Below are 23,298 nucleotides of genomic sequence, written 5' to 3'. Positions count from 1 at the left end.
ATTTACTTTGCTTGAAGTAAATGTCTCTTTTAAATTTTTTCATTTATTCATTTATTTATTTTAATTTTTTTTTTTCTGAAACGACGCTGTGACGAAACGAAGAGAAATTTACGAACAGAGTGAATCTGATTATTGAAACAGCTCTTGAATTAAGCTCGATGAAAATTGAGGCACAATGGGAATCGGCGACTGCAACTAGGGCGCAAAAACGAAGCTGCTCGCATCAGGCGTAAGTAACCGTGGAGCAAGCTGCGGGATACGAAGCGGAGAGAAAGCCGGTGGAACCTGACCGTTAAATTAAGTCTTGAGAGGGTGGTAAGTGGCGAGTGGAACGGGTAGACGCAGGCATAAAGCTCGCTACTCGGTAAGCACGACGACGTTGTATATAATACAAATTAACCGACTGCCAGCTTTCGGTATTAAAGCACGCCCCCCCCCCCCCCCCCCCCCCGCCTCGCCGGCTGATCCTGCGGCTGCGACAAGGATCAAGCGCTCCTTGTTCCGCTCGAGAGGATTTCAAAATACGTTATGACATGTTCGGAAGGATCCTTTCGAGGGGGAAAATTTTGCAATTGTTAAAAACTTAACAGCGGCGAGACACGCGTGTCGAAACAAAGACGTTTTTGTTCCGCTCAAAAATACCCTGAAATCCGTTTCAACATTTTCATAAGTATCCTGTTAAGAGGCGAGAAGCTTGTTTTCAATCGAAAATGTTCTTGTTTCGCTCGAAGGTTACTCAAAGTTCGGTTTAACGTGTTCAGAAAAATCGTTACAAAATAAAGAAACGATAAACATGTTTCCATCTTTTTTCCCGGTCTTCGATCGAAAGAATAATTTTATTGCACGAAAGTACATCAGAATCCGTTTCAACGTGTTCGAAAGAATCGTGTCAAAGGTTGAATTGTCGGAATTATTGAAACGAAACGATGATAAAAATAAAATGAAACAAACGGAGGCGAGAAACATGCCCCCATCTTTCCTCCCGAGTTTCAAATCAAAAATATCCATACACCACCCAAAAGTTCAAATCAATGAATTCGCGGAAAGTAGTTAAAAAAAAAACAGAAAAAAAACGTGAAAACGAAACAAGTTCCCACCTTTCTTTCGCAAGTTTGATTTTCAACGTCTGTCGAAGAATCGAATCAAGAGGTAGATTTTCAAAGTCGAAAAACGTGAACAGTAAGAGGTTACGAACACCGCGGACATCTTTGCTTCCGAAAACAAGCAAAAAAACTAAGTCCAAGAGAATTTGAAAAATTTTCCCTGCCCGGTGGAATTAATTTTCTAAATCGATGGCTGTGGCTAGAAAGATATAAATCAGTCCAGTTGGCAATATGGGGAGTCACGTTCGCCGGCGGCAGCCGTCAGCTTATGAAAATTAAAACTGTATATCACGTATTAAAATCTGGGACGGTCAAATAACGATGCGGACGGCAAAAGCGAGGCATTATAAGGTAGAAATTTGCGAGCCGCAGGTTGGCTCATATCCTTACGGAAAGAAAGTTGGCTGAATCGGCACATATTTCAACGGGACGGTATATGCATGCATATATATAGATGTATTATATATATATATATATATACATATATATACATACATACATATATATATATATATATGCAACCTCGGCACGTCGCCGCCTTGCAGCAGTTCTTTTCATAATCCGGCTGTATAGCTACTCTTATTATTAAGCCTTACATATATATATATATACATATGTATACATATGTATATATGTGCCGACTACAATATTCCAGCCTGGGAATCTCATAACGGCGACGATCTTCAGCCACGAATTTGGCCCGTGAGAATTGTCCTGTGAAGTTGCATCGGTTGAACAGTCGTCAGGTCAAAGCGATAACCGATCGACAAGATTACAAAATAGAGATCAAAGAACTGCCGTTGATATTAATCGAAAGGAAACAAAAAAAAAAAAACAACGGATGTGAAGAAAAAAAAAAAAACTGCCGACTTCTAGAGAAAATTCTTAGACGTAATACTGTTCTGCATTTTTTTTTTTTGTAAATAGAAAGAAAAAAAAGAAAGGTTTCGACAGATCGTGGGGAATTTTTTTTTTTTTCAATCGACAAGTTGCTAATTAAACGAAATTGAATTTTTATCGGGCTCGGTTGTTTAATTGGCCGGTAAAATAACCGATGTGAAATCCGTAAATATTTCATACGATGAATTAATTGATTAACTGAAAAATGAGCTTGTATTAATTAAAATTTTACAGATTACACGAATTTTTTGATCGACAAATGGCTCTTTTACCAGAACTTGATTCGGTAGCAATTTCAAGCCTGTTTGTCTTTTAGTTTTTCTGTTACGGTACTTTTTTGACCCGACTATACAAATGGTTGAGGATTTATCAGTTAAGTATGTATAAACTAAAAAAAAGTGACTAACAACAATAAATTCAGAAGAAAGCCGGAAGATGAACTTAAGATTTAGTTCTTGAAAACCTTGCGTGTTTCAGACTCGAAAATAACAATAAATAACCAAAAATGCGATTTGAAAAGCTAGATTTATTGATAAATACGTCAAAACTGGATCTTTTTTTTCTATTCTCATCCCGAAGAAAAAAAAAAACAAAATATTTGAAACCATCGAGGAAGATAAAAAAAAAACAAGTACTAAAAAACGATGGAATAAAAACAAAATAGGTGTAAAAATTGAATTTGTACATAGAAGTGAAAAAAAAAAATGCGTAAAACAAAGAAAAAAATTTGAATAAAATCGTTGCTCATGCACGAATATTTTTTAAGATTGAGGGTTAAATCGCACACGCGATTCTAACCAGCAGAGGTAAGGAGGATAAGCGGGTCAGGGAAAAAGGGAGGTGTAAATACACGCGGGAGAAAAGAACAGGGAAACGAGGCCAAGAAATCCTTATACGGATATGTATATCGTACGAGTTGTGCAGGCACCGACGACCACGGATATCAGGAAAAAATCGCGACGTCACCAAGTGCCGCGAATGAGACGGCGAACAGGACTAGACTAACCCGAAAACCGATTCGGGATTATACCCGGGAGCTATAAATATCGGGAGAAATAGTTTATTGTGTAACAAAGAGGCAAACTCGGTGTCTTTGAGCGGGACGCAAGTTTGCAACATGAGTCGAGAGGCGCGAGGCTAAAGGCCACGAAATTGAGGTTAGGGTCGCGTAGTGTCGGATTTTTTGGCGACAGCGCATGCGCGGAGTACGGAAAGGACCACTTTCAACTCCTAGGACTTAAAAGTGGTCTTTTCCGTACTCAGCGCACGCGCATTCGCAGACTCACTCGGCCGTCGTGGAAACCGGTACTTTGTGTATACGGAAATCACGCATGGAAAAACGCGTAAAACATTCTCGCGTTGTATGAAAATATATCCCCCGCGTTTCGTAGACAAATTGTTTTGTAAGCTCGTATTTTTTGTGCACCGTATTACGTTATTAACACTTGTGTCGAGCTGGTTGGAAAATTCTTTCGTCGTATTTTTCTTTTTTTGTTACGGTTAGAACCTGATCCTTTTGCAAAGATCAACCGAAAATTTTTCACCATAAAAAAAAATTTTAAATCGACTAGTCTTAACGGTGAGAAATCTTAATAATCTTCGAAAGCTAGTTTGAGAGTTCAATTATTGTTTTATGACAGCTGAAAAAAATCAGCAGCTCCTTCTTCAAGCAAGTTCGGTAAATATGGTTTTTCCAAAGCATCGTAACTTTAAATCAAGCTTTAAAATGTATTCTAACGGTAGCAAACGCAATATTTTTCATACCTAATGCGATACAGTGATGATTGATCGTCAAACTCCAAAATGCATACCGTGAAATTATCGGACAACGAAAAGAACGTATATAAATGCGACGTTTTGATTTCTTTGTGTAACCTTTTTATTCTGATGTAGAAAAATAATTGAAAAATGAAAAAAGTATAGAACAATAATAAGAAAAAGGGTTTGATCCTGTGTAAATTATCTTTCGTTAGTATGTGAATAACCTTGTGAAGTATTTAAAAAAGATATGCGCTGATTAACACACGAGTAATAACATTGTAACACAATATACATGCGTAGTAATTTCCCACTTTCTCATTTTTGTCGGTGTTTGTTTTTTTCTTCCTTATAATTTTTGGTTATCTCCTTTTTTTCTATACACTGTTGAAGAGGAGAGCATAAAACGTGAAATTTTTCGGCATAAAAATCGCGTTCCTCATTTCGCGCATCGTTACACGCAACGCTTACTTCCGATCCGTCCCACGTATACCTATGTATATTTATATGTATACATCTGCTGCAGTAAATATTGACGCGGGTATAGGGATATAAATATTTTATCATCTAATTAAATATATACGCTCATATACATAGGCATGCGTTAAAGCCGCGGCATCTCGATGCTGGATCCTTTGACTCTTATCTTTAACATCGTAAATATAAACACACATGTGCGTATGCTTATAGTACACAGATGTATATTATACATAAGCCACATTGTCTCGTTGCGAGAAAGAATAGATTTGTAAGGTAAAATTATGTTTAAAATCGAACGCGCGGGGAAAATAAAATGGATAGTAGTTTGTACCAAACTGAATTACCGCTAAACAGAATTTTCTATGTATAATGTATATTACGTATATCGACATTCGTTACTTACTGAATTGATAAAGCTACAGGGAAGAAGAATAAAAGAGAAAGACGAAAAAAGAACAATACCAGTCGTACGAGAAGAATAAAATCGTTCATCGGATGCAAACATCGAGAAATGTAATTAAATAATGTACAATATAATGCTCGGGAGTATTTTCTTGCCAGTCAGCTGTACTACAAATTTAAGGTGGCTGAGGATCGTTCCCTGGGGTTGTTAATAATTTGCTACGGTCTTGAAGGACGAAGAAAGCCGCAGAAATGCAGCGTGCGAAAGCAAAATGGTCAAAAATCCCCGTAGATACACAAGATGTCAAAATATCAAATTATTGTTAGATTGATAATAATTAGATGCACGTTGCAGAAATATCTCTAGAGCAGAAATTGAATATTCGAAGTGAGAAGAAAGAAGCAAACTATTTTAAGGAGTAATCGAAAATTCGGGCGGAAAATTGAGAAAAGCCGTGCACCGCGGTGAGAAGAAAAAAATTGGGAGAATTTTGAGTGGAAAGAAGCCAGCGCTAACAAGGGAGCAATTGCACGTCACGCTTCGAAGAATGTGGGCCAATCTAGAGTTTGCAGTATTTTCCTGAAATTCGCGATCACCGAGAGACATCATCAGCAGTCGAGGACCGGCTACCGTAACGGTTAAGAACGTGGAACCGACGACTTTCACTCCCGCGTTTGCAATTAGATATATTACGCAACTGGTAAATCCGGGTTGAAAAAAAGACGTCCATTTCCATTTCACGCCAAGCGAGTAAAAAAATTTTTGTTACAGAACATTTCCGGGGAATTATTGCAGGGTAATGCGTCGTTCTGCATTCTGCCAATTATATTTAAGGAGATTCGTTTGACCCGATGAATAAAAAAACTTCAATCAATTTTTAGAATACAGTCGTCTGATTAATATTCGTCGTCGAGAAGTGAAATCGAACGAATCTGCTACATTTTTGACGATTTTGAAACGATTTTGAAGGCAGACATCGATGTCTCTGAACCTTTTTGTTTGTAACCACACATTATTTGATAAATAATCAAGGTACGACTTACACTCCGTGATGAAACTTTAATAAGGGTTGAATTGGCAGACTTGTAGTGAAATATTCGAACCATTGTTATAACAGCGAGAAAGAATAACCTGCTGTTTCATTTTAGTTTCGTATAGTTTTCATAAAAGAAAATTCGCCTACAATATCACTAAACTTTCGCACTAAGGAATACCTGGGGGGGAAAAAAAAAAAAAAAACTGCGAGACTGTTCGGCAAAAGAAAAACCATGCCAAGGATGAAAACAGGTACTCTCAATTCTAGACGCGTGCACGATGAAGCTGGCAGTGCGCAATATCACCTAAGCGCAGGTATTCGCACCCCTGTAACAAGGGGGGTTGTAAGAAAAAAAAGAAAGAGGAGCGCAATTAACCTGAAAAATAATTCTCTCTCCTTTCATTCGAGGTTCGGAGGTTGGATGCAGGAGGCACGGAGGCAGGGTGCGTCAGAGTTTAATTAACTCGGGCGAAAGCATCTTTTAATTATAAAACTATTTTGGAAATGTATATATATATATATATATATATATATATATAAATATATATATGTATGTATGTATGTATGTATGTATGTATATGTTATATATACTATGGAGCATAAAAAACCGGTCAGCGTCACGTACTACAAAGAATTGTACGCCGTTACAGGATAAATTATCGCTACGTGTTCCGACGAAATTTCCACTTTCTTCTCTTATAATTTTTCCGACCCCCGTATTACTCGTTTCGGGTGTTTTTTTTTTCTAAATTATTTTGTCATTCTCATTTTTTCAAACTACCCAGACAGCACTTTTCATTCTCGACGTTCAAACATCTCGATTTCACGACAAAAATCTATGACAGTTACAATGTAACAATAAAGAATAATGACGCATCAGTGTGTATAAAATATTTTACAGTCTTAGTAACGATCGAGTGATTATTGGAAAATTTTTGGAGGTAAAATTCGAAGGGGCAGAGAAAACAGAGAGAATGAAAATTGTTGCGATAAAGTGTCATGGAGATTCACTGGAAAAATATCGAAACGTTGATTCGATACGACAGTTTGTAGAGGAAAAAAAAGAAAAGAAGAGGAGAGAAAGAGTTACCCCCGCATATTGAATTTTTTCCGGTATTTTTGACTGCCCGGATCGAATGAAAAAAAATTTTCCGTCAAGGAATCACATGTCTATGGAGGAAAAATACCGAGAATTGTATAAAAACGATTCATTCATTCTATGACGAAGTGTACGTGCACGAAAAAGGGTTGTGGAAGAGTGTTGGCAACTAGTCGAATCTTTCCGGTCTCGGTTTACACTTCTGGCCAATTTTGCATCGCGAATGTTTTCTCACAGGTACAATTCAGTCTCAAATAGGAAAAGAGAAATGGTGCGAAGAAAAAGAAGTCGCATCGATTCTTCTTTATTATTCCATCTTCTTCTTCTTCTTCTTCTTCCGCTTCTCCTTTCTTTCCTCTTCTCACTATCTTTTTCTTTTTCTCTCACGTATATATACATGCATATATGTATAGAAATATATGTACTTTCTACTCTATAAAATACAAGAGAATAAGAATAAGTTACGCAAATAAATACGGACTGAGAGAGCTGCAGGGAAATAATAAAAAAGGAAGAGAAGGGTGGAAAGAGGTTGCTTCCCACCCACTCGCGTGCTGACATGTGGAAAATTGTATCAAACCGACACGTCTCCGGGTTTTTCGATACCTACTCTAAACCCCCTGACTTTTTTTCACCTGGCAATGTATACACGGCATGGCTGCATATCGTATTATTATCCATTCTAAACATACACTACGATTTATATCACATACACAAGTAGGTATACATGTGATGTTATGTACGTATCGGCGGGTTATAAAATACGCTCAATTTTCTCTCGGCGACATGCGAACTCCGTTATATATTATTATAATACACAAACCGGATGTCGAATGGAAAGGAATAGGGAATCGCTGAGCACGGAAGAAGAATAAACGATCGAGAAGCTGAACAACTTACAGCTCGTCTGTAACTCTGTGATAGCGACAAATAAATGGAAAAACGAAAAAACTTTCCAAACGTAACAATATTTCTGCGCTTTTGTTTTTTCCGACACATGCGATATTAGAGGTAGAGATGGGAAAGAGAAAAAAAAAAAAACAAGAAAAAGAAAACGAGTTAGAAAAAAACAAGGAGCAAAATTGACGAAACGCATTTTTCCGCTCGTAGATTCTCTTTCTTTTTTATCGTACTTTCCTTGTTGCGTTCTCATTTCGCTTCCCCGACATCCGACATCTCAACGAGGTGTACAAACTTTTTTCACCCTCCTTGCCCTCAAGCAAGTTCCCGAAATACACACTCGTACCTGTAATACAGCTTGTTTGATTTTATTTTATTTTATTTTATTTCTTCTCTTCTTCTTCTACTTCTTCTTGCAATTTATTTTCACCGTCACACCCCGTACGTCGCTTGAATATATGTATATACACGTATGTATCCTAGCAGGGATTCAGGGAAAACTACCCCTACGATTGTGTCGGAGAGAACGAACTCCATATTCGCACTCTCCGGGCTGCTTTCGCACAAAGAGGTGGATGGCTGATGGGCTCGGAGGCAGATAGAGATACCTACCCACCTACAAACAGTTACACCGCCTGAAAAGTTCACTCGGCACGCGTTCAATTGTCCAATATTTCCCCCCTCACCCCCCTTTTCTTTCATTTTTTATTACATCGTTCAAACTCCCGATGCGAAAGTTTCAAATACCTTGGGAAAACAAATTAGGAGGGGTGAAAATATGCTCTTCAAATCCATTCGCAATTAATACCTTTCTTTGCTTTCTTTTCTTCTTGGTCGAAATTGTGATTCAAGTTTTAGTAAATTAATCTCGGATACATTGAAAGTCATATAAATATCAGAAACTATAGTTTTAAAGTAAGCATTTTAAATAAACAGTGAAATAATAATATCCGATAATTACAGTAAACGATTACATGAGCTAAATTTTTTGCTTTTTTTTTTTCTTTTCTTTCGTCGTAATTCCAATAATATTTCAACCTTTGCAAAAAAATTTTTGATCAGTCCAACACACACGAAATTCTTTTCAGTATACAGGAGCAAAGCATGATTCGATCTGTCATCAAGGAACAGAATGAGATGGATTATTTGAGATCGGCCACCCCTGCATTTCATAATCCTTTTCCAATTTCGGTCCTGCCTTCAACATGAGAAGAACGAGGAAAGAGGGTTGGAGTAAATTAAACGACGTAGAGGAATGCTCGTTAGCAAACCGAGTGTATATAATAATAATACCGACGAAAAGGGGTGAAATTTCGATGTTTCGCGGGGCGGAAAACCGACGGAACCCGACAGAAGAAGTCATCTTCACCCCTCGAGACGGGGGTTGTTTTAAATTTTGACGTCTGATCCGCGAGCCGAAAAATACGAACCGAAGCAAGAATGATAAGAGAGAAATTTCATTTTTCATAGTTACCAGAAAACCTTGTAAGTAAAATTACTATCGTTTATTGGAAGAAAATTTTCTACAAGTAACCGTGTATTATTAGTATTATTTTACAATTATCAATGATACATTTTTCGGTCACCTAAATTTGATTTTGGCAAGCCAATTAAATTTCTTCAGCCAGACAAGGCCTTGATGACACAGCTATTTATCGATGTGCCAAAATTGAATTATCGAAATACCTAGCTTCAAGTAAATATAGCAGAATTTCTGGTCACAGCTTCAAAATGAATGTTAATTTTTTACTCAGAACTGTAGCGTAATGAACTTATTGAGTTACCGAAGTAATTCACATAAAAAACGAAACATATTTATTATTATCTTTGTAATCAACTTTATTCAGCGACGATTCATTTAATAACTCATATTTCGTTATCATCTCGCCAACTACCTTCATTGATTCATTCGAAAAACACGCACACAAACGAATACGGAATAACGAACTATCGATGAAACTCCCAAATATTGAAATCTTTTACATCGAAATGAATAAAATTAAATCGAGGACTTATTATTTATATCTAAGATTTTCAACAGAGTTCGTCGATACTCGAATTCAATACAAAAATAACGCATGTATGAAAAATGGTATTTTAGAAATCTTACACATTGCTCGAGCAAGCGTTACAGCGAAAGATTTTACTTAAGAAAGTATGATCTTTTGATCCCTGCCCGGCTAAGCGTCTCCTTCTCTCTTACATCACTTACATGTGTGCGAACGCATTCGTATTTACCCTGACAATGGTTCTCGGCAATAATTAAACCAAAAATACTCAAAAATCCAAAACCCTGCAGTAACGAAAAGCAGAAATTTCTCGTCGTCTTTGCAGAACCGGCGCGACATCTAGACTTTTGCAGGATATACGTTGCACATCCCGAAAGCCCGTAACCAGGACGCTCTTCCATCGCATCCTTGAGCCCCCTCCCCCCAAAAACCCCCTTGAAAAGACCCGGGGATCAATGCGTTGTTTATCCCAGGAGAGATCATAAAGCTGATCCAATCATCGCCCCCCCCCCCTCCCCCCTTCTCACCCCCAGGACCTCCGGAGGTCTCGACGGTCCTCGAAAGAGCGTCGCCGCTCTCCTCCTTATGCGCTACGAGGAAATCGCCACCTCGGGATATCCGCCCTGTCAATCCGACTACTACGTGGAAACTGCCCAGATCGACACGCATGTAAATTTTTATTGCCAACAATTTTTCGGCCCTGCTATTGCGGCGTTTTAGCCAGGAATCTTGGATGTTACGTCAGCATTGAGAGGCACGTCGATTTCCGAGGTAGATGAAAAAGCAAAACAGGTTTTTTACTCGTCGATCTAGGTTCTGCTAAAGCTTTGATAATCATCGGAGATGTTTGGAAACGGGTTTTTCTTACAGTGTTGTCGATTCATGTTTTTCTTTTTTATAATTTGTTGAAGAGAACAAATTGGGAATCAAAAACTGTGGCTTAACGAGCCAAATTTCGAAAAAAATCGGTACAACGTTTGTGAGATATTTTTTGATCCAAGTTAGAAAAAACTATGTCCAAATTTTCACTTTCAATTTCGTATGAATTGAAAAATAGGAAGAAAAAAAAAAACCATCCACGTACAATTGGAATATTAAATTTTTCTTTAACGTTTTCAGACTGAACAATTGAAATATCGTTGTAAAAAACGATTCTGAAACATCAAAGTTTCAAAAATCGAACAAGAAAATGGATTTTTTTGGCATCCCCGGCAATTTTTGTAAATTTTCAAACAACGTAAAGACAAGAAACAATTAATGGTACAAAACGTAGAAATGATTTTGGCAGTTCTTAATTTTTTTTTCGTACAACGAAACTAAGAGCAAAACGTGAAAATTCGATTTTCTGTTCTCAGCGAGCATTTCCAGAATAAGAGCAACCGAGTTGATGATCTAGATTCGTATGATATAGATTAATATCTGTATACAGTACACATAAAAAAAAAAAAGCCACCATCAGGGAGATTTTTTTTTTTAATTGTCGGTCCGATTTTGCCGCTGCTACACATGCCTACAACTGACAAGCTTCAGCATGACGGCGTTAATCCCTTCAGTGACGCTGGCACACGTCTCACTTCAAAGGAATTTTATCGCGATGTTACACACAAACCAAATCGCTTTGTACGATCCTGCAGAGTTGAAACAAGGTATTTAATCATATTCTGATAACTTTACCGGCTGAAACGTGGCGGAAACATGATCGATTATGATACTCTCAAAAGCCACTGGCAGAACTTCGCGTTGCTAATTCACTGGACATGCAGTGAACTTCGAATTATTTTAACCAGCATGACCTTACATGACTCGAAAGGCTCACTTAGCCGTGACTCGTGACACTAGTTGACAATTAATTTTCAACAACTTGACTGCACAGTGAATTTGAAACCACGATTCAGAAGCTGTCCGTTGTCCGATCGCAAAAGTGAAACTTGCCGTAATTATACAGTTGAATTAAATTGGAACAGTGTTCAATTGGTATGCAGGAAATATTTCGAACTCACGATTTAAACCGTCAATAAAATATTCTAGCCATAGAAAAAAATCGGAAAATTTCACTTCGTGATTTCTTAGTAGTTTGGTACTCGATTTCTTATTAGTTCAAATTCATGCTTTCGCCACGTTTTCATCATTGGACAGAGACGGGATGTATTACCGCATGATTGCACAACTCGAACCTTCGGTATCGCTGTGATTTTGCTTTGCGGCACGTCTACTGCCGACATTGCGTCTGGACTCTTTCAAAGAGAAAGTTCATCGTGGTTCTGCACAAGTATTCACACTCTCAACCAGCACCGAAGTGTACTCAATGCGGTCTTTGATCTCTCGGTGAAACCAGTTTTATGGGATTTCGACGTTGACGCATACATCTCTAAATATCTAACGATAAGCTTCCACGTATCTCGAACATGAGAAAAGGCTTAACAGCCCCCGTTCTACACGCAATTCCGCACAAACATACTCCCAATGCATTTCCATCCGAGGCAGAAATAAAGAAACGGCATGAATTATACGGATTTACTATTGCTATTTCGGAGAATCTGTTCCATTTCTTTATTTCTGCTCCAAATGAAAATATATTGGAGTGTTTTTGTTCAGAACCGTGTATAGAATGGGACTGTTGAACCTTGCTTTGTATTTGGGATACGTGAAATTCGGTATTTGAGAATACACAGGTCAACGTCGAAGTCGACCAGAGCACACATTTAAGGCAGCTTCGCCCGCATGTCAAATGAGAAAATGTTGAACTCGAGCGTGAGTCGAAAGTCAGGGAAAGAGAAGCAAATGTTTAAAATTATTGAGCGCGAAAACGTGAACGAAACAAACTTCACGTCGTGTAACAGAGACGATTTGGAGCCATTGGAACGTTGGAAATGATTCAACTCTGATACTTTTTTTATCTCTTTAGAAATTTTCATTCATCTTTGAGGCCAAAGTTGAATGCGAATTCCCAAAAGTTTGATACAATCTTACGAAAGGAATTACACACACGTAGATTCGCAATGGGTTTATTCTACATGCCGCTCACAGTTTGCGGGACGGGTAGAGAATGTTTTGGCAAAAGATTAAGCACCGAGTTTCTGAAATCCCTTTGTTTCGATAAGATGACGAAACAAAGACAACGTAACGAAATGTATCTCCTGTATAAGTGATATGCTAACGATAATAATGCTGATGCTGATAATGATGATGATTTCCCCAAGAAGAACCCGACTTGCTTATTACTGTTATGCTACTAAAGGCCCCCCTTCACTCTCTAGTACAAATATTTACACTCCTGCTTCATACAAACTAAACGTTAATACAGTAGTTCTGCAAAAACAGTTCTAATCTCTTGGTAAAAATTTTCGCGAACTTTCTTTTTCAGGCGACACGTCACTGAAACTCAAAGTTCCTTTGGTCGATGCAAAATTTTGATTGTATCGATGAAGCCTTTTGAAATTCGTATATCAATCTAACGATCGAGTATCGAATTATGCCACTAATTGATAAAAGGAAAAAAGTTGGAGTGAAGAAAAATCTGCAAATCACAATTAGCGTTATTAGAACTAATGCCTGTAGAATAAATTTAAACAAACATCAAAATAATTGTTTCACGAAACCTTCTCACTGAAAAAATGTTACCTCTGCAGTTAAAAAACAAGTTTGAATTATCCAAAAATATATTTGGTAAAAATTGAGCACGCCGATCATAAAAGGGCCTCTCAGCACTAAATTCGGTAAAAGTATTATCCAGAAGCAGAAAGCTTTTAAAAAAAAATAAAAAGTATCATTAAATAACCTCTCAAAAGTCGACATTTTGTGCTACTACAATTTTTGAATCAGAATCCGAGTCTGCCGAGAGTTTTTTATAAAACCATCTACAGTTACAATATTTATCACCCTGCATCCATTCGTTATTTTCACCGAGTCATCAGGTATCTCTAAACTGCAACTAGCGAGTCTCCTACATTCTCTAAACTCGTCACTTATAATTATGTATTTCCATATCAATCCAAGCTCTCCCTCTAAGCCGCCTCTTTTACACTGACCACCATTATGATTGATTTACTTGATCATTAATAAAACACGAACCATCCCATTTAAATAATCCACCTCCCTTAAAACCGATCCCTTCCTTTTTCCATCACTTCCCGCATTCGAACAAGTGGCACGTAAGTGCATAATACGAACCCTAAAATAGGCAAACAAAGTCTTGGCCGGGCATAGAGTAGGTTTCGCCAGCCGCTCATCGAAGAAGAAAAAAAAGAAATATTGATGTAAAAAATCGCTAATCGACGAGTTTACTTGAACGCATAATCGATGTTCTTCGCTATACCTTTTTTTCTCACGCCTTTCACACCGATTGGTCTCCTTCGGTATGCGAAATCCACTAAAATCCGCCGAGATTCAAATTGTATCATCTTGCATCACGTCTTGCATAGATGTATGTATATATATACATATATATATAAAGATATTTTTCAGGGTTGTAAGAGGAAACGAGCAGCCCTCGCGACCTGCGAACGAGGCTAGAGTTATCGCCTCGGAATTTATCTTCCCTGCCGGATAAACCCCCCCACCTCGCCTCACCCCCCGACCAGTTATTCTCTCTCACTGACGGATTTGCACCCCGGCATCTTGCGCTCGTGCAGCCGAGCTCTCATTCATCCCACTTTCAACCCGTCGTCGTCGGATCTTCTGCAACTCTCCTCCCGGGAATGATCGAAAATCTTTTTCCCCGCTCATTTTTCTGACCCTCCTCCTCGCCCCTGTTTCTTTGTTACTGTCACTTGAGGAATTCGTCTCGCCGCTGTGTGCATTTTCCTTTCGCTCCGCAGGGTTCACAGTCCGAAATGCTTTCGCGGATACAATATAAAATATAGATACATACACGTACAACATCTATACATATATATATGCTTAGAATAATGAAGTAGAATGTTTCGTCAAATAAACGTTTTTTTTTCGTTTGGTTTTTTTTCTGCCTTTCAGCTACAACAAATACACGAATACAGTATTTTAGATTCCTTTTTGAAAAATTGAAAACCGTGCATCTCGATCATCCATCTGGATTGCCAATGAAATGATTTTGAAAGGATTCATACGGTGGTGAGGAAACAATCGATTCACAAACAGTCAAAAATCAACTGACAGTTATTTCTGAAGTGTGCGAAAGAAAAATAACGTTCACCAAACTTTTTTTCAAGTTTTCTCCACGACGATCTTTGAAACGAATACCTTCAACCGATCGCCATATAAAAACAGACCAAGTTTGGTTAACCTTTCGAAATCCACGCAGTCGAGAGTAAAAAACTGGATTTCAGAAATTGACTTCACGGTGAATTAAAAATCTAAAATCCGTTCGACGCAACCGACAAGCCAATAAATAAATTTGAAAAAACATAAATAAAACAAATCAAAATATTCCTGTCCTCCAAACCCTCCAGTCTATAATAAACAGCCTGTACCGAGTTTTCGACAGAAGAGTATCAAATTTCGTTGCGCAGGATTGAATTTCTCTTCAACCTGCAGCTACTAAACTGCGCTAATTATTGAATTACAAAATGCTCGCGTTGCCGTTCCGCACATGGCATTTATGTAGTTTGAGGACAGGTGATGTGTTGTGATGTAACGAGCTGTGCAGTATAGTGAAATTCGATCTATTTTTTCTCTCTCTCCGCGACTCGTTTTATTTCTACTTTTTTCTCCATTTCTAAACCACCCGTATTTTTTTGGTTTTTGTTTCTTGGCGCGTTAATTCCACCCGATTATCTCTGCATCCTTGCAGTGCCGTGGCGTGTATATGTATAAATATATAGGCGATTCGTGGCGCGTCGCTGCAGCTGGTGCGTTAATGTTGTGTGTTCGTGCAGCGCTCTCGCGTAGCCTGAATTATAAGGGCCGTTGTCCACGGACTGAAACCTTACCGCGGAAGCCCCACGTTTGAACATATTATAAGATGTAGCGTGTATTATAGATATTTCCGGCATATATCGCCGTGTTATTGACATCGGAAATGTATGCTTCGCACGATTATACCCGCCATCAAACTCACCTGTCCGTTCATACGCGATATATGTCCGCAGTTTAAATAGGTGTATAATTTTACTCCAATTCACGAACAGACGAGGCGTACTTTACAACATTTGATATTCACTTTTGCCGCATACATACGAGAAAAATATACACACTTTTAAACCCGAAGTGGTTAAAGTAACCTGTACTCAATGCTAATTAATTTTAATTGCTTACTTTCTTTATTGTTTCGTCGTTTTTTATTTTGCTATTTCTAATAAAAAAGTAATTAGCCTTTAGCTGACGAATAATGACTATAATAATTGTATATGTCGATGATAGAAAAATTTCTTATCAAATTGATCGTAATCTGTTGTCTGCTACCAACGAGTGGAGTTTTTTCGAGGTTACAATCACTTTTTTCTTGTACCTTGCAATACCGAAATTTAATTTGCAAATCTATTCTTCAATTGTATATTGTATTCCTTTGTGAAATAGAATATTTTTCTTATATTAAAAAAAATTATAAAGGAAATTACCTTGTGTGAAGATATATAAAATGGCACTTATGTCATAGCATAAGATTCGGTGTGTGGTACATTTTTTGAAGAAATGAATCTACTCAATCGTTTCAGGCTGGCGCGATTTGTAATATTTTTTTTCACCCGTGACTGAAATTTTCATAGGGTTAAAATCGCAGTGGCGAAATTACAGTCGATTCTCGGCGGTGCAATTAGAAATTAGAATACGAAACTCACACTTTCATAAAAAAATCGAAGAACTACTTCGGCACGTTTCAACCTGCGATTTCCATCGTTGTAAAATCGAGCCTAAAATTACTGCAAATTTCAAATCACGGTGCACAAATTGCAGTCGATTCTGAACGACGGAGTCGCGGGAGGAGGGTCAGAGGGTGACTGGGAGGTATATTCGTGGTTAGGGCACCGGCAGTGATATCGATTCAGAAATTCAGTACGTACCCATAAGGAAGCAACGCAGGCAAGGAAAGGAAAGGCAAGGAATTGTGGCGGCACGCGATCGGAGCCGAAGGCGAAGAACCGAATGCGAAAGGCGAGCTGGCCGCAGGTGAGCCGCAACTCACGCTTCTGGGGATTCCCCGCGGTATAAAAAACCCTCCGAGGGTTCAACCGCGCGTTTCTTATTCTCCTGTTCACCTTTTTTGTTCAGGAAAAGAGAGTTGCGTTCGATTGTTACATCGACAAGCGGAATAGTCGTAATTGTACACTCGAAAAAACGAGATAGAAAATTCTTCCAAATTTGTTGATAAAAAAAAAAAAAAAAAAAAAAAAAATCAAAACAACTTTCAACGCGAGTTATGGACTTGTTAAAAGATCCACACTTGCGCCGTCATAAAATACCTTCGTTTGTTTTTGATAAAAGTTTACGTCAAGTTGAATAAATCTTTTCCACACCGAGTGGTAGGGAATTGGTTCTTTTTTCTTTTTTCCTGATTCAACTGGTTAGGGTTTTTGCATGCATTTTGGAACTGAGGAAGATTAAAAAAAAAAAAAGAAACCTGGACGATAAAGGAGCCAGAGGAAACAATTAAGGAGGCGTGTATTTCGGCGAAGCGGAGCGCATGTACGGCGGCTTCTATCGGCGGGCATAAAGATGTTCGTCACCCTTAAGCCTCGCCGCGAATTCAATCAAACGAGGGTCCTGCACGGCTCGGTACACCTAATCCTTCTTATTGGATCGCGGGCGAAGTGCGCCAGCCCCGTTTGTAAGCGAATCTCAAAATTTAATCAATTTCATTCGCGAGTGACGCCCTCTCCTCTCGCTCCTCGTTCTCCTTTACATCCTAAATCTGTTACGTTAGAGGTACATATATACACGCTCGTCACGCCCGATTTGTCATATGTATACGGATGAAAGATAAAAAAAAAAAAAAAAAATTATGTATATACGTAAAGCGGCGTCAATGACGAATGTTACAACCTGCTTTTATTTCCAGCAAGGATATCCGTTTTTATTCATACCGAAAACGAACACGAGAAAATTTTGAGGAAGCCCCCGTATTTGAAATTTGTTTTCTTCTTTTTTCATCCAATACTGTAATCGTCACGGTCGTGTGGGTGGTTCATTCTTATACATGTATATTAGGGTGTTTCAGAAAAAAATAACTCGCGAATTTCCACCGTGGCATCACCTAAAAAGTTTGCTTGAGCCGAAAGAGAAGGTTCTGTCAAAAGATGAGCGTTATACGGTATATGGAAGATCGCGCTCGGATGATTTTTTACTTTTATACATTTTTTTAAATTTACGAAGTACCGTGAATAAATTTTTTTTTATTTCTTACATCAATCGCAATATCGATTCACGTCACAAAGAAGACCCACAATCGTAATATCAAGTCTCCAGTTGATGTCTGAGAAGTGAATCTGACGACTTTTTTGTTATTAATTAAATCTCACAAAGTAGCTATAATTTAATTCGAACTTTTAACTTAGGTGAATAACATTCCCGGTTGATATATTGTTGCGTTACGGATCCTGATCCTTGGGTTGAATGCAAATGTCAGGAAAGAAGTAATAATTAAAAAGGTTCAAAGTGTTTCTTCACAAATTCAAAAAAATGTCTAAAAAAAAAGCGAAGAATCAAATGAGCGCGACATTCCGTTCAACGTAGAACGCTCATCTTTTCACAGAATCTTTCTGTCAACCTAAAAAAACTTTTTAGGGGATGCCACGATTGAAAATCGTAAATTATTTTTCTCCGAAACACCCTAATATATATATATATATAGATTGTAACTTTACAAACTGAAAATTTTTTTACGGACTTAAATACAAAATGGTACTAATTAAACTTATGTTTTCGAGAAAATTTTTAGTCGCTTCATATTATACGTATAACAATAAACATCCCGAGTAGATTACTATACACCATTAGTCTGAACCCTAATTTTGTGAAAAAGAAGAGAAATAAAAACTACCAATCGAATAAAATTATTGTTTTTTTTTCGATTCGCTTGGAATCTGTGTAGATTTTTATCAAACTTCCTCACTTTACCCCAGAATTTGAATCAACGAAGATAAGTATCATAGCGATTTGAAAATATTCTCAAAGCTTGAAAGACCGGAAAAATTGTTATTTATTTATTTATTTTCTTCTATTTTTCCATCCTACCAATTTCGATAATATTCATCTATCTGTTTTTCTTCCCTCTTTCTCTATTTCTCTCTCTTTCTCTCTCTCTCTCTCTCTCCGGAGAATCTTTACGAAAAAGAGACGAAGCAAGAATTCGTGCCAATTATAGGATACAACAAAATACGGATGAGGGAGAAGAAGAAAAAGATTAAATATAGAAAACATGCCGGGATGAGGAAATAAAAACACGTAAGAGGCCGTGCCGCGTACAAAAACACGCAATTTTTCGATCCCCCGGCCGATTCGACGTGTGTAGGTGTATAAACGACGGTTTCCCCGACCCCCAGCTATTATAACTTGTGAAGTTTGGTCCTTATCCATTGTTGCGCCGCAGGAGGAGCTTTCTCTCGTTTCTGTTTTTCCTCCCGCGTGATTTTCTGTATTTTTCCTCCTTTGCTTTCCTGCTTACTCTATTAATTGTATGTACATACATACATGCCTATATTTACTTTCCTGCAACTGCATCACGTGACAAATTTTCATTCAATTTCAAAGGCCTGCGAAATATAACTTTTAATTTCCCCCCCGGGTGATAATGCTTTTTTTTTTTTTTTTTGTAGGTAATTAGGTCTGTCGAATTAAAATACAGCTCTAGTTTTCTTAAAAAAGAAATACATCAAATGTAAAACTGAATGTTTAGGAACAAAATGAACAAAACTTAAGATACTAGATAAATCAACTTTCCTCAAAACTCATGTTCAATCCTTTTTTCTTGAACTCGCGTAGCTCTAAATACGGTTAATATCACCGTAAATAACAACTAGGGAGGGTAGATGAATATTTGAATCTCAACGCCACAATTAATACGTACAATTAACACAGAAATAGGAAGCTAACTCTGGTAGCGCTAAGAAAACAGAAAAAAAAATTCTCAAAAAATTGACGCGAAAGAGTTTTCTAAGTATTTTTTTTCTACAGATTCGTACCTAACACCTACCGAAATTACTGCTCAGTTTTGCGAATGAAAAACCATCGCAGGCCTGTGTTATTCGCTCTTCCTCTCATTTTTTCCCTCTTAAATTATTCACTCGTCGAAAGCTCGCATTGCTTTCTTACAAACTCTCGTTAAACTATCCAAAATTTTTCTTTCTCACCACGGCTTGTTTACCCCTCTAATTATGTATGATACTCATACATATGCATACATATATACTTATATATATATATACACACACACGCCACGTGTTGCGGACCACGTGCGATGATCGCATTCATTCTCCAAGGGGTGGAAAGATCTCGGCGTCAAGTTGATAATATCTTTATTCACACCAGCGCGTTTCATTTATTCCGCCATTTTCGAATTTGTTTTTTTCGCTGGTGAATAACGATTCAAAACCTGGGCACAATACATTCCGATTCAAATCGCTACGAATTTTATATATTCTTTCAATGGGACAGTCGGAGCAGGTACACAATCATTACGCATTCTCAAAGATTGATCGACTCCGTGTTATCGTATCTATAATAAACCATCAAAACACCCCTCGTTACCATTTCACCGCTTGTATACACATATATGTATATCCACGATGCTAACGTATGCAGACACTCTCTTTCTCTCTCTCTCTGTCACAGCGCGAAATTTGCCGAACTCGATTCACGTCGATGACCAACGTTTCATTGATCGACGGATTAATAGATCGTCCGCTGGACGGTTAGACGGAGGTGCGATAATTCGATTACGAAACACCGTCGAAAACGTGACTGACGATCGTATATCTAAGGCCCGAATTAAGCTCTTTGCGTCGTTAACTAATTCGATCTGTAATTAGGGAAAACAACACGAGGTAATTCCGATGAATTTACACCTTTTTAAAAGAAAACGAAAAGAAGAAGAAAAAAGAACCGCGAACAGCCGAATACTGTACGCGATTCTACAAGCCGGTGAGAGATACTGAAATTCGAAATTTCAGTTTCAACAATTACAACACTCACACTTTGCTACCCCAGGAATTAAATTCATTAGATCTATAGATTTTCGTTGTAAAATTCAAGCACTTTTGAAAATTCACTCGAGTCAAGATTTACGTTCAAAACTCCGACTTTCGTCGTTTTTCGATTCTTTCAACATCGACCGCTTGTACGAAATTGTTACCAGAAAATTAATACCATTCACTTCCTCTTCCATTTTCATATCGAGGTGAAAATTAATTTCGCTTTTATAATACACGGTAAGATTTGATCGTGCGAAATCTGCTGTTTTTGCTCATGAAACGCGTCTTATCGCCGTTTGTTAATTCCTTCCTATCTTCACTTTCTTACCCTTTTTTATTTTTATTCTTTCCTCTCCCTCGGCACGTCTCTTTCCGTCACGGATAACGATAAGATCTGACGGTAGTCGCGCAATCAGTTCACAACTGTGCGTCTTGATTGACGTTAAGAGCCGTCAGGCGGTGGAAACGAGCTTCAAAAGCTTCGACTCCTTGGCGGGCTTTTGCCCCCCAATTTCAGCAACGCAAAATAGACGAAAAAAGCTCTTGTCAGTTTCATGCACAACTTTCTTCAAACTTCTTCGCGATGCGAGGCGAACAAAACAAGCAATACGTTTGATTTTTCATTACCGATTCTCTGTGTTTACATCCCAATTCTGTCCAAATTTACTTCACAACGCAAAACAGACTCGGGGACGAAACTTTTCAACAACTTCCAAATTCCGTGTTGAAAATTTGTCGGGGGTACCCAGGTGGGAGAAAAAATAAACAAACAATAAAATAAAATTAAGCACCCGAGCTTGAACTTTGGTCTTCTTCTCTACTCACCGATGTGTTCGGGGCGAGCAACGGGTAGGAAAAAGGCGGCCGCACCGAGGACGAGAGCCCCTGCAATCCGGCTCGGAACAGTGACGCGTCCTGCACGTTCCATATAGAAGCCGCGTCGGTTTCGAAGGGGGCGCGTGCCGCGTCGCGACTGAGCCTCGAGCCGAAAGGGACTCCGTTTATCCCCGAGGAACGGGGGCAGCGCGACGCGAAACTTCCCACCCCCGGACTCCGAGTGGCGCGCGCCTCACCCCCCGAACCTACCCCGCCAATCCTCGTGTGAACGGAGCTTAACACTCTCCTGATGCGGGAACCGCGATTTTTCGACCCCTGAGCGCAGCCACTTTTTCTCAACTTCGTGCCGAAATTGTGTCTGTTAGGGCGACCGTTATTTCGGCTTTGGAAAAAATTTTTCGCTCCATCCTTGCTAGAAATATGATCGACAGTGAGAGAAATTTTTAGTTCCGGTTACCGCTCGGTCCTTGACTGTTTTTAGTTTTTACCACAATCGAGAAAATATAGTTCTAGGTAGAAAATGAAAATCAGTTTTCTAGCTGTTAACGGAAAGTCTCGTATCCGTTACTGTTCTTTCTCATTACGATCACTGTTAATATATTTTCTTGCAACTGTTGCGAAAATTTAATGCTTGTCCAACGATAAATTGACGTTAAAGTCTTGTTTGACTAAAAAAGTAGAGTAAACCGAAAAAACTGATTTTTCGTTGCAATTATCAAAAAAGGTTCGACGATAGCGCAAATTTGTTACGCGTATCTCGTTTTTCGTAATACCAACAATATTCAAACAGTTTTCTTTAACGATACCTGTTCTACTGAATTTTTCTAGTTACTGTAAGGAATAAAATTTTTCTCGGTGAAGGTGTGGAAAAGAGAAAACTGTGTGTCAAGTTTCAAGGCGCTCGGATAATTTTAACCCCTGTACCGAAGCTCCGAAGGTTTGGAATTGAAAATACATGTAGGTTTTTGGTACTGATATTTAAATGTTTATTAGACACGTAATATCGAGTAATAAAGTCTGAAATCTGACACGCACTTCGTACCTCGTATAATATTCCCAAAGTGAGCTAAATTTAAAATTTTTTTATTTCAATTTCGGAGCTTTCGTTCACGGGTTAAAATTATCCGATCCCCTTCAAACTGCTCGCACTTTTTTCTTGCAAACTGTGATTACATTTTCGGCGAGAGGGGGAAAGTTTTATCAAATCGAAATAACGGCCACCCTGACATACGTATGTGTATTAGGGTAGTCATTATTTAGGGTGCTAACGAATTTTTTCCGAACTACTCCCCAAATAGACTACAAATAATTCAAGAAAAAAAAAAAATGGAGACTTTGATGCAGGGAATCGGTACTGCTACCTGAGAAAAAATTCATATCATCATACCAGGCAATCTGGAGGAATGGCGCACCCTCTAAATGTGGCTTTTTTTATTTATTGGATTTACAGTTCGTCTAGATTACTTGGTATGACTATGTGAATTTTTTTTTTTTAAGATAGTAGCACCAGTGCCTACTAAAATCTCGCACTTACAGTATATTATGAACACTTTTACTCTCACGATAAAATACATACTGAGAATGTAACCGAAACACGTGTATTTTGAATGGGGAAATCCACCCTCTTGGTAGGAGAAGTTAGTGTTGAGATGAAAATCTGAAAAAACGTCAACG

General features: G+C 38.3%; 1 protein-coding gene across 3 annotated transcripts in view; it reads right to left on the bottom strand.

Moving 5' to 3' along the window:
• LOC124180113 (limbic system-associated membrane protein-like) overlaps positions 1-21,753 on the bottom strand; it is a 110,713-nt gene extending 88,960 nt beyond the window's left edge. For all 3 annotated transcript variants that reach the window (XM_046565206.1, XM_046565208.1, XM_046565207.1), the window contains exon 1: positions 21,613-21,753. In XM_046565206.1, the coding sequence (XP_046421162.1) occupies positions 21,613-21,715 (103 nt within the window). In that variant the 5' untranslated portion in view covers positions 21,716-21,753. The remainder of the gene's footprint in view (positions 1-21,612) is intronic.
• Positions 21,754-23,298: the final 1,545 nt, after the last annotated feature.

Source organism: Neodiprion fabricii, chromosome 4 (assembly GCF_021155785.1).
Source record: "Neodiprion fabricii isolate iyNeoFabr1 chromosome 4, iyNeoFabr1.1, whole genome shotgun sequence".
Taxonomy (NCBI): domain Eukaryota; kingdom Metazoa; phylum Arthropoda; class Insecta; order Hymenoptera; family Diprionidae; genus Neodiprion; species Neodiprion fabricii.
This window is presented reverse-complemented; position numbering and strand designations above follow the sequence as displayed.